The sequence below is a fragment of the Spermophilus citellus genome, assembly GCF_964194105.1.
Source record: "Spermophilus citellus genome assembly, chromosome: 4".
In the NCBI taxonomy this organism is placed as follows: Eukaryota; Metazoa; Chordata; class Mammalia; order Rodentia; family Sciuridae; genus Spermophilus; species Spermophilus citellus.
The window spans coordinates 162,603,098-162,616,750 of NC_138185.1; the positions used below are offsets into that span (position 1 = coordinate 162,603,098).

General features: G+C 48.5%; 1 protein-coding gene across 5 annotated transcripts in view; it reads right to left on the reverse strand.

The window, feature by feature from the left end:
• Nucleotides 1–3,235: 3,235 nt before the first annotated feature.
• The window catches only part of TMEM229B (transmembrane protein 229B), a 43,550-nt gene continuing 33,132 nt past the window's right edge, over nucleotides 3,236–13,653 (reverse strand). For 4 of the 5 annotated variants that reach the window (XM_081292212.1, XM_081292215.1, XM_081292213.1 and 1 more), the window contains one exon: nucleotides 3,236–7,759. In XM_081292212.1, coding sequence (XP_081148338.1) covers nucleotides 7,238–7,741 — 504 coding nt within the window. In that variant the 5' untranslated portion in view covers nucleotides 7,742–7,759 and the 3' untranslated portion in view covers nucleotides 3,236–7,237. The remainder of the gene's footprint in view (nucleotides 7,760–13,653) is intronic. The other variant, XM_081292211.1, reaches the window with a different exon arrangement.

Consider the following 13,653-nt stretch of genomic DNA (forward strand, 5'->3'; position numbering starts at 1 on the left):
ATGTCATGAACTGAAACTTCCAATACTGTGGACTAAAATAGAACGTTTCTCTTTCTAAGCTGATTATGTCAGGTATTGGTCATAGCGGCAAAAAGCCGATGGCCACTGTGCACTCCTGTCCCCCCTCCCCTCTGTCCTCTCCCTGCATCAGGCTTCCACGGCTCTACGGATTCCGACTTCTGCCTGCTTCTCTCACCCACATCCAAGCTCCTCCTCACCCCCTTTCTCACCAACTCCAGCCATCCTAGCCTTTCATCTGTACTTCAGACTATTCAGGTTCATGGAACTAGCTGTTGGCTCGGATGAAATATTCTTCCCCCATCTCCACACGCTGACCCTCCTCATCATCCAGGTTTCAAACTAAACATCATCAACTGAAGGCTGCTCCCTTGACAGCTGAGCTACTGTTGCTGGTGACCATCTCATGAGAGTTTCCAGGGAGATAACCCCCATCCTGAAGTTGCCTTGAAGTAACCTCAGAGCTGGGCCCAGGAAGGCTCCCTGTCAATAGGACTAACGTTTCTGCCTCTATGTGAGCTCATCAGTCTCTAGTTGGGCTAAGAGAAGGAATAATAGTATTCCAGGAAGAGGGAACACGGGGGCTGGAGGCCCAGAGCAGTGAGCTGGAGCTGGAGGAGGAACTACAAGTCAGTCTCCCTGGATTTCAGAGGGCTGAGGAGGAGGTGAGAAGTTAAGCCAAACCACAAAGGGTTTTGTAAGTCTTGCTAAGGTGGTGAGCTTGAGCCTAAGGGTAACGGGAAATCATTAAAGAGTTTGAAGAAGGTAGTGATATGGTCAGATCTGCATTGAAACAGAAAACCACAGTAGGTAAAAGATGCTTCTCGGGATGTAGAGCTCTGTCCTAACCTAAATCCCACATCCTCTCCCAGATGTCTCACTGTGTACTTCTAGTTGTTGCTCTTAATGGAATTCCAAAGAGGGTGCAGGATGCAGGAGCTTTGGCAGAAATCTCCTCACTCCTATCATGAGTTGACCACCACCTCAACAATAGTTAGCCATGCCCAAATTCCCTAAACCTGTGAATTATTTTGGAAAAGTTAAGAATCTTGAAATGAGATCACTGAGATGGCCTAGATGGGTCCTAAATCCAACGGTCGGTACTATGGTTAGGATCCTGAATATCCCCAAAGGCCCACAGGTTGAAAGCTTGGTCCTAGGCCTGTGGCACTGTTGGAAGTGGGTAGAACCTTTAAGAGATAGGACCAGTGAAAGGAAGTTGGGTCATGGGGGGGGGCGTGCCCTTAAAGGGGATGTGGAGATCCTGGCCCCTCCTCTTCTGTTCTCTTCCTTTGCTTCCTAACTGCAAGGAGGTGAGCAGTTTCCTCCACCATGAGCTCCCACCACAGGCCCAGAAACAACAGGCCAAGAGACCATGGACTGAAATCTGCAAAACTGCTAGCCCAAATCAACTTTTCCTGTGTGTGTGTGTGTGTGTGTGTGTGTGTGTGTGTGTCTGTTTGTTTCATAGTGGGGATTGAACCTAGGGATTTTCACATGCCAGGCCAGGCAAGTGCTCTACCACTGAGCTACATCCCCAGCCCCTCCCTTTAAATTGATTATCCCAGGTACTTATTAGAGTTACAAAAAGCTAACTAAGGCAGTAAGTGTCCTTATAAAAGACAGAAGAGGGAAAAACAGAAGAGAAGAGGAAGAGGCCATGTGAGTGTGGAGGCAGAAATTGGAATGCTAAGCATAAGCCTAGGGGCCAACCATCCCCAACAGCCACCAGAAGCTGGAAGAGGCAAAGGACATTCTGTCTTGGAGCCTCTGCAGGGAACATGGCCCTGATGACATCTTGAGTCCAGACTTCTGGCTTCTGGAGGCATGAGACAATAAATTTCTCTTGCTTTAAGCCACTTGATTTGTGGTAATTTGTTACCACAGCCTTGGGAAACTAAAGAAACCCGGATCTCTATCTAAGAAGCTTCATCCTCACTCAGGGCCTTTTACCACCTGGTGGATCCGTATCATTTAAACTTTGCAAATAGCATGTGAGTTGGACTGTAAAGGCATCCTGAATTTCGTCAAGCACTAAGGGCATCCGACTGGTCACAAAGGTTCCCTAAAAGGTCTTCTGTTTATATTGAAACCAGAGTGATTTGCAAAACTGGATGCAGGTGGCACGTGCTGATAGCCCAGCTGCTTGAAAGGCTGAAGCAGGCGAATCCCAAGTTCAAGGCCAACTTAAGCAACATATGAGACCTCATCTCAAGCAAAGGAAAGGGTGGTTTGCAAAGAAATGAGATAAATCCAAGGTTTCAAACTGATTGCCAGCAGACTTCCTCTGTAATATATAGACATAATGATTTTTTATTGGAAATGAGAGAATACATATAGACCATTCAGCACAGTGCCTAATCACAGTACCCATGGTCACAGTGCTAACAGTGGAAGGAACTACTGCCACAGTTAAAACAGGACCTGGCTCCTCTCACCTTTGGCCAGTGGCTCCTCTTTCCTGTACCTGTTTTCCTGCCCACCAAACCAAGGCAGTCCACCAGTTCCATGGTTGCACCAGGATGCAGTATAGACAATGCATCTTTCTGAGACAGCCACCCAGGAAGAAAAGTCAAGGTTATGGTCATTTGTCCCTGTTTGTTTTGTTTTGGGAGATACTGGGGAATGGATCCAGCAGTGCTCCACAGCTGAGCTACATCCCAAGCCCCTTTTATTTTATCTTGAGACAGCATCTCTCTAAGTTGCTGAGGCTGGCCTCAAACTTGTGATCCTCCTGCCTCCACTTCTGACATCACAGGTGGGCAATATTACTCCTGGCTTATTCATAGTTATTAAGCATTTGTTTATTGAAAAAACCAGGCAGATTTCAGAAGATTAGCTCTCTCCTGGGGCATTTCTGTCAATGAAATGTCTTTAGAAGGTCCCTTTGGACTGGGTGAAGGAGGGACAGAGGAGGAAGAAAAACACTGAGAAAGGAAGGCACCCACTGAGCCTGGTTAGTTAAGAAGAGATTTGGAGTGGGACACAGTGGCACACGCCTGTAATCCCAGTGGCTCGGGAGGCTAAGGCAGGAGAATCTCAAGTTCAAAGCCAGCCTCAGCAAAAGTGAAATGCTAAGCAACTCAGTGAGACCCTGTCTCAGAATAAAACACAACATAGGGCTGGGGATGTGGCTTAGTGGTCAAATGCCCCTGAGTCCAATCATCCCAGGTACCAAAAAAAAAAAAAAAAAAAAGAAGCCATCTGGGTCCACTCAGTCCAGGCCCTGCCTCTTGCCTCTTCAGAAGCTCCATAAAGTAAACTCTGTTCCATTGTGTTTGTCTTTCTATAAAATCCTACTCTAAGAAAATCACCTTACATATTTGTGTATATTGACATGTGACTACTGGGGCTTTCTGCAATCTCATTTTATAATAGGAAAAGCTTTCAAAGAAGTGAATACTTTAACTGGGCAGGGGACAGAGGGCCTTTTCGGTGATTTATATCACATATGGTTGTGTTCTATAGCCTGGCAAGAGGCCACATGAGTGTGCAAGATAGCAGGGGTCCAGGCCTTTTGGGTTTAGTTAGAGGGACTGAGCAGCTTCTGAACCCTCCATCCTCTTCCTGGACATAGGTCAATGGGGAAGGGCATGGTGGGGGAGGGGCCAGAATGAAATATTGCCTCGGGTAGGACTTGCCACTGGCCACAAAGGGCTTCTCAGGGAAAGCAGAGTTGTCAGGGAGGAAGGCACAACTGTTTCTTTTCAATGTGATGCAAAGCAGCTATGGTCTTTTAGCTCTTTGGGGGTACCCTCAGCTTCCTCCTTCAGGCCCTCCAACCCATGGGACATTCCAGGTCATGGCCAGTGTGTTCAAGAGAAGTTCATCTCATGGGCAAGTGCAGCAACTTGTGTACTTCCCAGTATTCCTCATCTGTCTCATGGCCTGGGATAAAAGACAGGACCAGAATTATGCTACACAAAAGGCAGGGTGCACAGGGGTGAAATCAGGTTACTAGAGAGGGCCAGAGCAGAGCCAGTGAAAAGGACCAGCAGGGAGTGTCACCTACCCCACACCCCCACATCAGCCCTCCTGGTTCAGGATAGTGTGGTGTCAGGTGTAAAGGGCCAGGCCTTCAGTAACCTCTGGGAAAGGAGCTCCTCTGTAGAAGAAAGGGACAAGAGCCAGTTTTGGAACACAACCACCAGTATATTTTGTTTTTAGATATGAAAAGGAAAAGACAGAGACCAACGGAGACACAGCAGGCAATGGGCACACAAACCAGTCATGTGACTTTCTCAGGAGCTGCCCAATGGGAAGACAGTCTCAACCACTTCAACAGCCCCTTTTTGCAGCTCCTGGGAGTCTGGGTGGCCTCAGGGGGGAAGGCATTCTCCCTGCCTTAGCCAGAGCTAAAGGACTAGGCCTCTCCCCAGCCTGCCTCCCCTGGTGTGTGTTCTGCAGTGAAGAGTTTCCTAAGCACAGGCTGTCACACAAGCTGACCCACTCAGCAGCTGCCTCACCAGGAGACCCATGCAGAGCGAGGGACCAGGACAAAAGGGCTTCATGGGCACCCTCTAAATATTATTGCTATGAATAAGCATAGGCCATTGTGACTCACTGGCACTGAGGAAGGACAGCACAGGAAACCTAGCAGACATTCAAAGCAGCTCAACTGTGAGAAGCAGCACATCTGCAATCTAACTTGAGAGACGGTGCCACAGTCTGGAATGGTGCAGGACACCAGAGGTTCCTAAAGAGCAAGCAGACTCTCTCCACCAGCACCCTCGCTGCTTGGCAGGGCTAGGATTACCCCAAACGTCAAGGCCCTGAGCACTAAAGGATTGGACACCTGAAGATACCTGCCCCCCCCCCGCCAAAGCAATGGTTCTTCTACTATTCCTGGTGAGATCTGAACTTTGCAGATTCTGTGGTCAGGCTGCGGGTTGTAGCCTTCTCTTCTTGGGGGCTCGGTGCCCTATCAGAGGACATAGGAGCAATGGGACACCTAGGCCCACAATGCAGAATGGTGCCAGGGATGCATGCTCACTCCGGGAACTCCTGCATTTGATATTTATAGGACCAGGAGAGAAAATGGGACCAGGGAATGCCCACAAGGCAACATATGGAGTGGTGAGACCTGGCAGGCCATCTAAGGGCTTGCTCTAGCTGACAAGTAGGGAGGGCTTGTGCTGGGAGACCCTGAGGTCTCTGGCCACTGAATTCAGTTGTACAAGGGGAATGCAAAGGTGGTGGCTGGAGGGTCTTTAGGGTGCAGGAGAATGAGACACCACAGAATTGGGGGGACCAAGGAAATGAGTGTCCGGCAATAAGGAACCATCTGTATATGGACAGCAATACACCCCCACTGGAAGTCTGACTCCCTGTAACCCCCAAAATCCTAGAATTAGGGCCACAATAATAGGACCATCACCCACAGGATGCAGTTCTCAATTTGAGGAGCCGCACAGGAAACAGACATGGAAACACCTTACATCCTGCCCTGAACGGGACAAACTCAGACAAAGGCTACCAGACTATCTCCCAGCCCAGCACACCCCTGCTGTCTGCACAGTCCAGGGGAACAGCCACCAAGAGGAATTTCTCTCCCCAGGTGGCAGCCACTTTTTAATGGTCTATAAGAAGGAGAAGGATAATTTCTACTTCGGTCCTAGTGGTCAAGATGAAACCATGTCCCATGGAATGGTTTGGTTTTTGATGGACCCCTCTCCTCAGAGTGTAGGCAGACAGAGTCAGAGAGGCCTGGAGTGAGGATTTCACCCGTCCACTGCCAGCAATGGACCTGTTGCAGGGGAAAAGAGAGAGAATCAAGATGACGATGCCCACGAGCACGGCAGGGTTAACATTGTGAGGAGCAAGTTCAAAGGGTCAGCCTTGCTGGAGGCGGGGGCAGCCCTGAGGTTTAGCTGCAGAGCTGGGGCCACAGTAGAACCAGAACTAGTCCTGACCCATGAAAGAGGCTCCAGAGAGCCTTCCACAGTCCTTTTTTCCTTCCTCATTCTCCATGGGTCTCCAACACTGGATACCTGCTCGTCCGCCCCCCAGAAAGCTAGACTGCCTAGAACATAAGCCAGTGACAGCAAACAGGACCTAGAGCTCAATCTCCGCCACTCCCCATTCAGCTAATTTGCCTCTAGGTTCCAATGTGGATACACAAGGCCCCTCTGGGCTCAACTGTATTCTGGGGGACACAATTCATTTTCAGCAGGGCGCCTGCAGGGAGGGGGACACTGCTCATCAGACAATAGCCAGGGAGGCAGAACTGGTGACTGGGCCTCCCCAGTCATCAGGCCAGTGAGAGCAGTGGATGCAAGACCCGGAGAAGGCAGGTGAAGTCTATGTCAGGGTTCTACCTCTGGCCACTGCTGTGTTGGTTAGGAAGTTGGGAATGGGGCAGGTGGCTGACATGGATAAAAGGGGTACTAGTGATAAAGGCTTTTAAAAAGAAAGAAAGAAAGAAAGAGAGAGAGAGAGAGAGAGAGAGAGAGAGAGAAAGAAAGAAAGAAAGAAAGAAAGAAAGAAAGAAAGAAAGAAAGAAAGAAAGAAAGAAAAGGGGAAACACCACCGAACACACAGGGATTGAAACCTCCCAAAGCCCAAGGTTGGTGGGAATCCAGCACCACGGGGGGCCCCCAGAAGGCCAAGGGAGCAGAGCAGGACCCTGGGGGAGGGGAGAGGAGCCAGGGAAAGGTTTCCCAGCCCTTGCAGACTAGCATGGTAGCCAAGCAGCCTCCTGGCTGCTCAGTCTCTCTTAGGCTGCAGCTCAGCAGGCCCCCAGGGAGGTATTGGTTGCAAGCAAGCACCTGAATATTGCCTAATGGAACCAGCCAAAGCCCAAATAAATCCAGGCAAGTGGGAGGAAGGTGACTGCAGCAGCAGCCCAAAGCCTCCTCAGAGCTTGCCTCCCACTTGCTGCCCCATTTTCAATGACCCTTAGCCAGGATAGATCCTGCTTCTTCCAAAAAAGCCAACCATGTAGTCCAACTGTTGCCCAGCCAGAAGCCTCCTGCCACCAGTCCCTGGACTGGGGCCAAGATCCATGTACCTTACCAATGTCCTTCTGTTGCCTAGACACCCCACCTCCTAACACCATCCCACCCTGGAGGGTATGGGGCTGTGTGTGCCCTACGAGCTAAAGGCCCAGCTCCGGGAGGGGCTTGTGCTGAACAGAAGGGGTAACCCTGACAGCTTGGTCTCTTTGTCCTTGGGTTCCCTAAGAGACCTCCCCCAAGCCCTCCCACTTGTTCCCGGACAGTCAGTCAGTCTTGACGTGGCCGTTGGCCAGGGCTGGCGGCCCCCCGGGCTCCCCAGGCTCGGCATCCTTGTCAAAGCGGAGGCGGAGGGTGTTTCGGATGATGAACTGCTCCATGATGAGGGCCCCACAGAACCAGGGCACGGCGTACTCCAGGGTGATGAGGCCCATGAAGTCAAAGTCGAACTGGGAGTAGTCCCAGGGGCAGGCGTTGAACTGGCGCAGGATGAAGCCCGTGGTGAACTCCCACAGGTAGGTCCAGAGCGTGTAGATGAGGCAGCGCAGCAGCAGCGGGCAGCGGCGCCGCAGGCGCAGGTACATGCGCTCCACGATGAGGATGGAGGTGCCATAGATGAAGAGGGCCCACACGCTCGTGACGCCCGGGAACTTCCAGTTAAAGTTCACCACGAACTCCCAGGCGGCCGTGAACATCACCTCACAGAAGTAGCCGTGGATGGCGTACAGGTACCAGCGGGACAGCGCCGTGAGCGGCTCCGCAGAAGCCATGGTGCCTCCTGGAGCCTGCTGCTGGGACACAGAGGAGATGCATGAGGGAGGAGGCCCCTGCTACTGTCTTCCCACCGCCCAGCCCACGCCTCTGGGGTGATCAGGCTGGAGGGGATTTCATCACACCTAACCCTGCCTTTCTCCCTTCCTCCTTGGTTACCTACTGTCTTCTGTCAGTTTCTTCCTTTTTCTTTCATTTTTTGGTATCAGGGATTGAACCCAAGAGCCACATCCCCAGCCCTCTATGTTTTTTATTACTTTGAGACAGAATCTCACTAGGTTGCCTACAGCCTCACTAAGTTGCTAAGGCTGACTTCCAAACTGGGATCTGCCTGCCTCAGACTCCTAGGCTGGGATTACAGGAGGGCCCCGAGACCCTGGGAGCCTGCTGTCTTCTTGACCTTACTCCATGTTCATTTCTGTATTGCCTATTCTTCCTTAGGCAGTGGGCATGAGAAATGAATGGAAGAAAACAACCCAGCTCACTGGCTTCCTCTGATCAACTCTTCACAACTACTCGGGGGTGTCTAGTACACTTAAACTTGATTGATTGATTGTAATCAGTTGAAGTGTTGTCTGTCCTGGCCCACCACCCACTCCCACTTCTAGGCTACTAGCTCATTTCTCACCAGGTCCATCCACTGGGATCCCATGTCTTCTCTCACTTCTCAAATAGCCCCATGTCACTCACACTTCTGAAATCTAAGAAAACTATCACCTTTCTCTCTCTTCATAACACGTCCATAACACTTACCATTTTAGCCATTTTTCAGTGTACAAGTCAGTGGCATTAAGCACATTCACACTGTTGTGCAGAAATCCCCACCATCCACCTCCAGAACCTTTTCATCATCCCAAAGAAACTCTGTCCCCATGAAACACTAACTTCCCATTCCTTCTTCCCTCAGCTCCGTCTCCATAAATTGGAAGTACCTCACCTTCCCATTTTTGTTGTAATCCTGAACTCTCCTATATCCTCCTCTGGAATCTGGAATCAAACAGTATTTGGTCTTTTGTGACTGGCTTATTTCATTGAGCATAATGTCCTCCATATAATGAAGCATGTGTCTCAATCTCCTTCCATTTTAAGGCTGAATAAATTCCATCAGCTATATGGAACACATTTTGTTTGTTCACTTCTCTGTCCATAGACACTGAGGTTGCTTCCTTCTTTTGACTACTATAAATAACGCTATGAAGATGGGTGTCTGAACATCTCTACAAGACCCTGCTTCCAATTATTTTGGGTCTATACCCAAAATTAGAATGCCTAGATCATATGGTAATTCTATGGTTAATTTTTGAAGAACTTTCACACCATTCTTCACATTTTACATTGCCAGCAGCAGTGCACAAGTGTTCCAGTTTCTCAATATCCTGGCCAATGTTTGTTTTTATTTCCCCAATAATGGCCATCCTAACAAGACACCTAAAGTAATACCCATTATGGTCACATTTTGTCTTTAACTGATTCATTAAATTGAATTTTGGTGTTTAGTTTCAATGTTGAGGGGAAACCAGTGGATTGAGAGAGTGCTCCCCTTTCCTTCTCCATCCCCCTCCTTTTTTTTTTTAAACCTCAGCAGCCTTCAGGGACTGGCTCTCATCCCATCCTGTTTCCCTGAAGCCTGGCCTGGCCACAGGCCTCTCAGATTTCCCTTCTTCCTCTACCAGAGAGTGTCTGGACCACTGATTTGGCCCATTATCAGATGCCAACTTTTTAACTTTTTGATGTGCATGCCCTTGTGATTTGGCCTGTGAACTCCTTGAGAGCAGTGGCTGTTTTTCAGTTCCATTTTGCAATCATTGGCACAGGTCTCTCCTGAGCAGAACTCTCTAAATGATATGTCCTATTTAGGCAGAGGGGGATATGGGAGAGTTCAGGATTACAACAAAAATGGGAAGCTCTGGTCAGGCATGGGAGTGCACACCTCTAATCCCAGCAATCCCGGAGACAGAGGCAGGAGGATCATAAGTTCAAAGTGAGCCATGGCAATATAGTGAGACTCTGTCTCAAAATAAAATAAAAAGGGCTGGGGATGTAGCTCAGTGGTAGAGTGCTTACCTAGCATGCTCAAGGCTCTGGTACAAAAAAAAAAAAAAAAAAAAAGAGTAGGAAAAACTCTGCCAGCTTCCAAAGAATTTCTGGCTTAACATGTGTCAACCCTTTTCCAAGATGGGCCAGGGAACTGAGAGGTTAACAAAATGATATCTGCAGTTTGCCCACCTGTCTGGAATGCCAGCCTCAGATAACACAGGCCATGTTGCAATGATACCTGCTTCCCCTTATGCATTGTACTGTGCTCTTCCTAGCTTTTTTTTTTTTTTTTTTTGGTGTGTGTGTGTTTGTACTGGGAATTGAGCCCAGGAACACTTTACCATTGAGCTACCTCCCCAGCCCTTTTTATTTTTTACTTTGAGACAAGGTATTGCTAAATTGCTTAGGCTGGTCTTGACCTTGTGATCCTCCTTGGCTCAGCCTCCCAAGTCGTTGGGTTTACAAGGGTGCACCACCGCACTTGGCTATATCATGCTCTTTCCTGGACACCTCCACCTAAATATCTCCTTTCCTAAATCAAACTCATTCTTTTTCCCCCCATCAAACCTATTTTCCTCCTCTAACCCCATTCTGATTAATGACATCACCATGCACCCAGTTAGAAGCCAGAGGCCCTGAATCACTCTCTCTTCCCCTTTCACATCCCCCACCCCCCACCAACTATTTGTGTGGTTCAGCACTGCCATCCCAGTCCCTGGCATGGTGCCCGGTACCCAGTTGCACATTCGACACAAGAATAAGAACTTTTTCTAATTGGTTAGCAATGGCCGCCTAACAATCATTCCCAAACTAGCCTAAATCTCCTATCATTTACTATTGCAGCTCTGTGGGTTGGCAGATCTTGGCTGGCCTTGATCATGAGGCTGTGAGTCATCTGGGTCTCTGTTCTATGCTTGGCTGGGAGGTTTAGGGGGTGGCTGTCCTCCGCCAGTCTTTCGTCCTCCTGCGAGGCCAACTAGACTAGGCTGGGCATACCCTTCTAGGTAAGGACAGCAGCACAAGAGCAAGCAAGCCCAACTACACATTATCAGGACTCTGGTCAAGGAGGGGAAAGGAATAGCGGGAGAGAGGATGACTAATGGGTATAAGGGTAGAGCAGGATAGGAGGAATCATTTCTAATGTTCTGTAGCACAGCAGGGTAACTGTGGTTGACCACAATTAATTATACATTTCAAAACAGCTATTAGAAAGGATTTTGAATGTTCTCAAAAAATGATAAATATTTGAGGTGATGGATATACCAATTACCCTGACCTGATCATTACACATTGTATACATGTATTAAAATGTCACACTGGGGCTGGAGTTGTAGCTCAGCAGTAGAGCATTTGCCTCTTGTGTGAGGCACCACGTATAAATAATCAAATAAAATAAAGGTCCATCAACAACTAAAAAAATGTCACACTGCAACCCATAAATATGTACAATTACTATGTGTCAATTCAAAACAATTTTAATATTAAAATCCTTTTTTAAATCTCAACAATAAAAAGATAATCCAAATTTTAAAGCCTGATTAAGGCATCCTGCTATCTCATTGGTCAAGGCAGATCATATGGCAAAGCCACTAATTCCTGCCCTTTCCACTTGTTACATCTCTTTGGAATCAGTCTCCTCTTCATTCCTCTCTTCTCATTGTTGCTAACTCTGGTTCAAGCCCTCCTCATGTCTCACCTGGATAACTCTGAAAGTCTCCCCACTTTGCCCCCTCTCAATTCAAATCACAGGACTGATGTGTATAGAAAGGCAATCTGTCTCAAATGCCACTCGAGGTTTCTCCCCACTTGAAACCTACCAACATCACCAACCCTGAGGATGGCTAGCAAAGCCCTTCACAACCCAGCACTGCCTTCAAGCCTGACCTCTGAATCTCTACCTTGCAGCTTTTGTTACCTGGGATGCTCTTCCCGTCTGCCATCATCCGCCATGGCCCATGAACCCACAATCCTCCCCAAGACCCCAGAGTTGTCTGCTGCCCTCTCTGCTTACCTGTCTGTGGCTACAGAAGCACCGGGCTTTGTCATGATTCATCTGAAGCCCAGCTTGAGTAGCCACTTGAGAAACATTTCTTACAATAGTAAAAGAAAAGGGCAGGATTCAAAACTGAGTATTTAACATGACTGATTTTGCAAAGGTGTACATCCATGTAAATACCGCCCCACCAAAATCAGCAAAAATCATCTCTGGATGGTAAAAACATAAGTGATTCTTCCTTGTATTTGTTTTCTGTATGATCTTAAAAAGTTTCCTAAGAAGCAAGTAAAAATAAAATGTTATCTTATAAATGTTTGCTGGGGTTGGGGATGTAGCTCAGCGATACAGTGCTTGCCTAACATGTGCAAGCCCTGGATTTAATCCTTAGCACTGAAGGGGAAAAAAAAAAATGTCTTAATATTCTTTGGATCTTGTATACAAAAGATGTTCAAGAAATTTGCCAAACAAATGGACCTCAGGAACTCTGAAGTCAGTAAAATTAATGCAGATTCTTCCCTCCTGAGTCTTTCCCAACAACAAACTACGACCCAGGCCTGAATGTGGGGTGGGGTTAAGCTCAAGGGCCTGGGTCCTAACTGCCTGGATCTGAGTCCTGACTGATACTCACCACCTGAGGGATCTAAGGCAAGTTACCTGATTGTTCCACACCTCGGTTTCCTTACAGATAAAAGAAGATAATGGAGTAACTATCACAGGCTACTGTGAAGATGAATGAGCTGCTAGATATGTAGTACTTGGCAGAACATGGTGGTGCATGCCTGTACTCCCTGGGGAGGCTAAGGCAGGATTGCCCAGTTCAAGGCCAGCCTTGGCAATTTAGCAAGACACTGTCTCAAAATACAAAATAAAAAGGGCTAGGGATATAGCTCGGTGGTAGAGCTAAAAATAAAAATAAATAAACAGGGTATACACACATACTTCTTTACTACAGCAAACACTCCAGAAAGTGTAGCTGTCCCTTCTGGCACAGAGACAGGCTTCTGGACAGGCCCTTCTGCTTTGAGCCATCTCCTACCTGAGGCAGGATCTCTGTGCCCAAAGCCCTCACCTGCCAAGCAGGTTAGATCTTTCCCCCTATCTAGAGCACCAAGCCAATGAATTAAGAAACCATGTGAAAACAATAATCCCACATACAGCACTCCCTCGGGGTGCAAAAACTCCCGCGCGTAGAGCTTAGGACAGTCAGCGGGAGCTTCCAGTGACCTGTGGCGGTGGGGTGCTGAATTAAAAGGGAAGGGCATCAGAACCAGTCCTCTGAGGATTAGGCTTGAAGAGAGGGTAGAATAAAAGGGTGAACATTCCTGGTGCATTCTCTCAAACCCTCATTTTATCCTGAACCCCCACTGCCCAGGTGAGCGAGAACAGTCTCAGGCTCTAGGGAAACACAAGAAAGGCTGATAGCCCTGAGGTGGGTGGCCCAGGAACAGTGATTCGGAGATCCCTGGGCCTCCTGCCCTAACTCAGTCCTGCCCACCTGATCTGCACACAAACCCTGAAGCAGGAGGAAAGGGCAGCCCGGGATCCTGGGTAGGAAAGGGGCTCTCACCCCTGACATTCCCGGATCTCCTCTCCTACCAGCCCCCACCTTCGTGCTGATTCTAAACCGCGCTCTCCTTGTCTCTGATCTCATCTTCCTGGGGTGACCAAGAATGGTTTTCCAGCTAGGAACAAACCAGAGGTTCCCAGGTGACCTAGAAGAATGGGACCCCAAAACCTTGTCAGCAGAAGCAAGATAAAAGGGGTAGCCATCAAAGGGAGAGAGGAACCTGGGGTTAAAGAGGGCAAGCTCTGAACAGAAGAGAGGCTGGGAGGTGAGAACAGGGGGAGCCCAGGACCGGACTCTATTTCTGGGCAGCA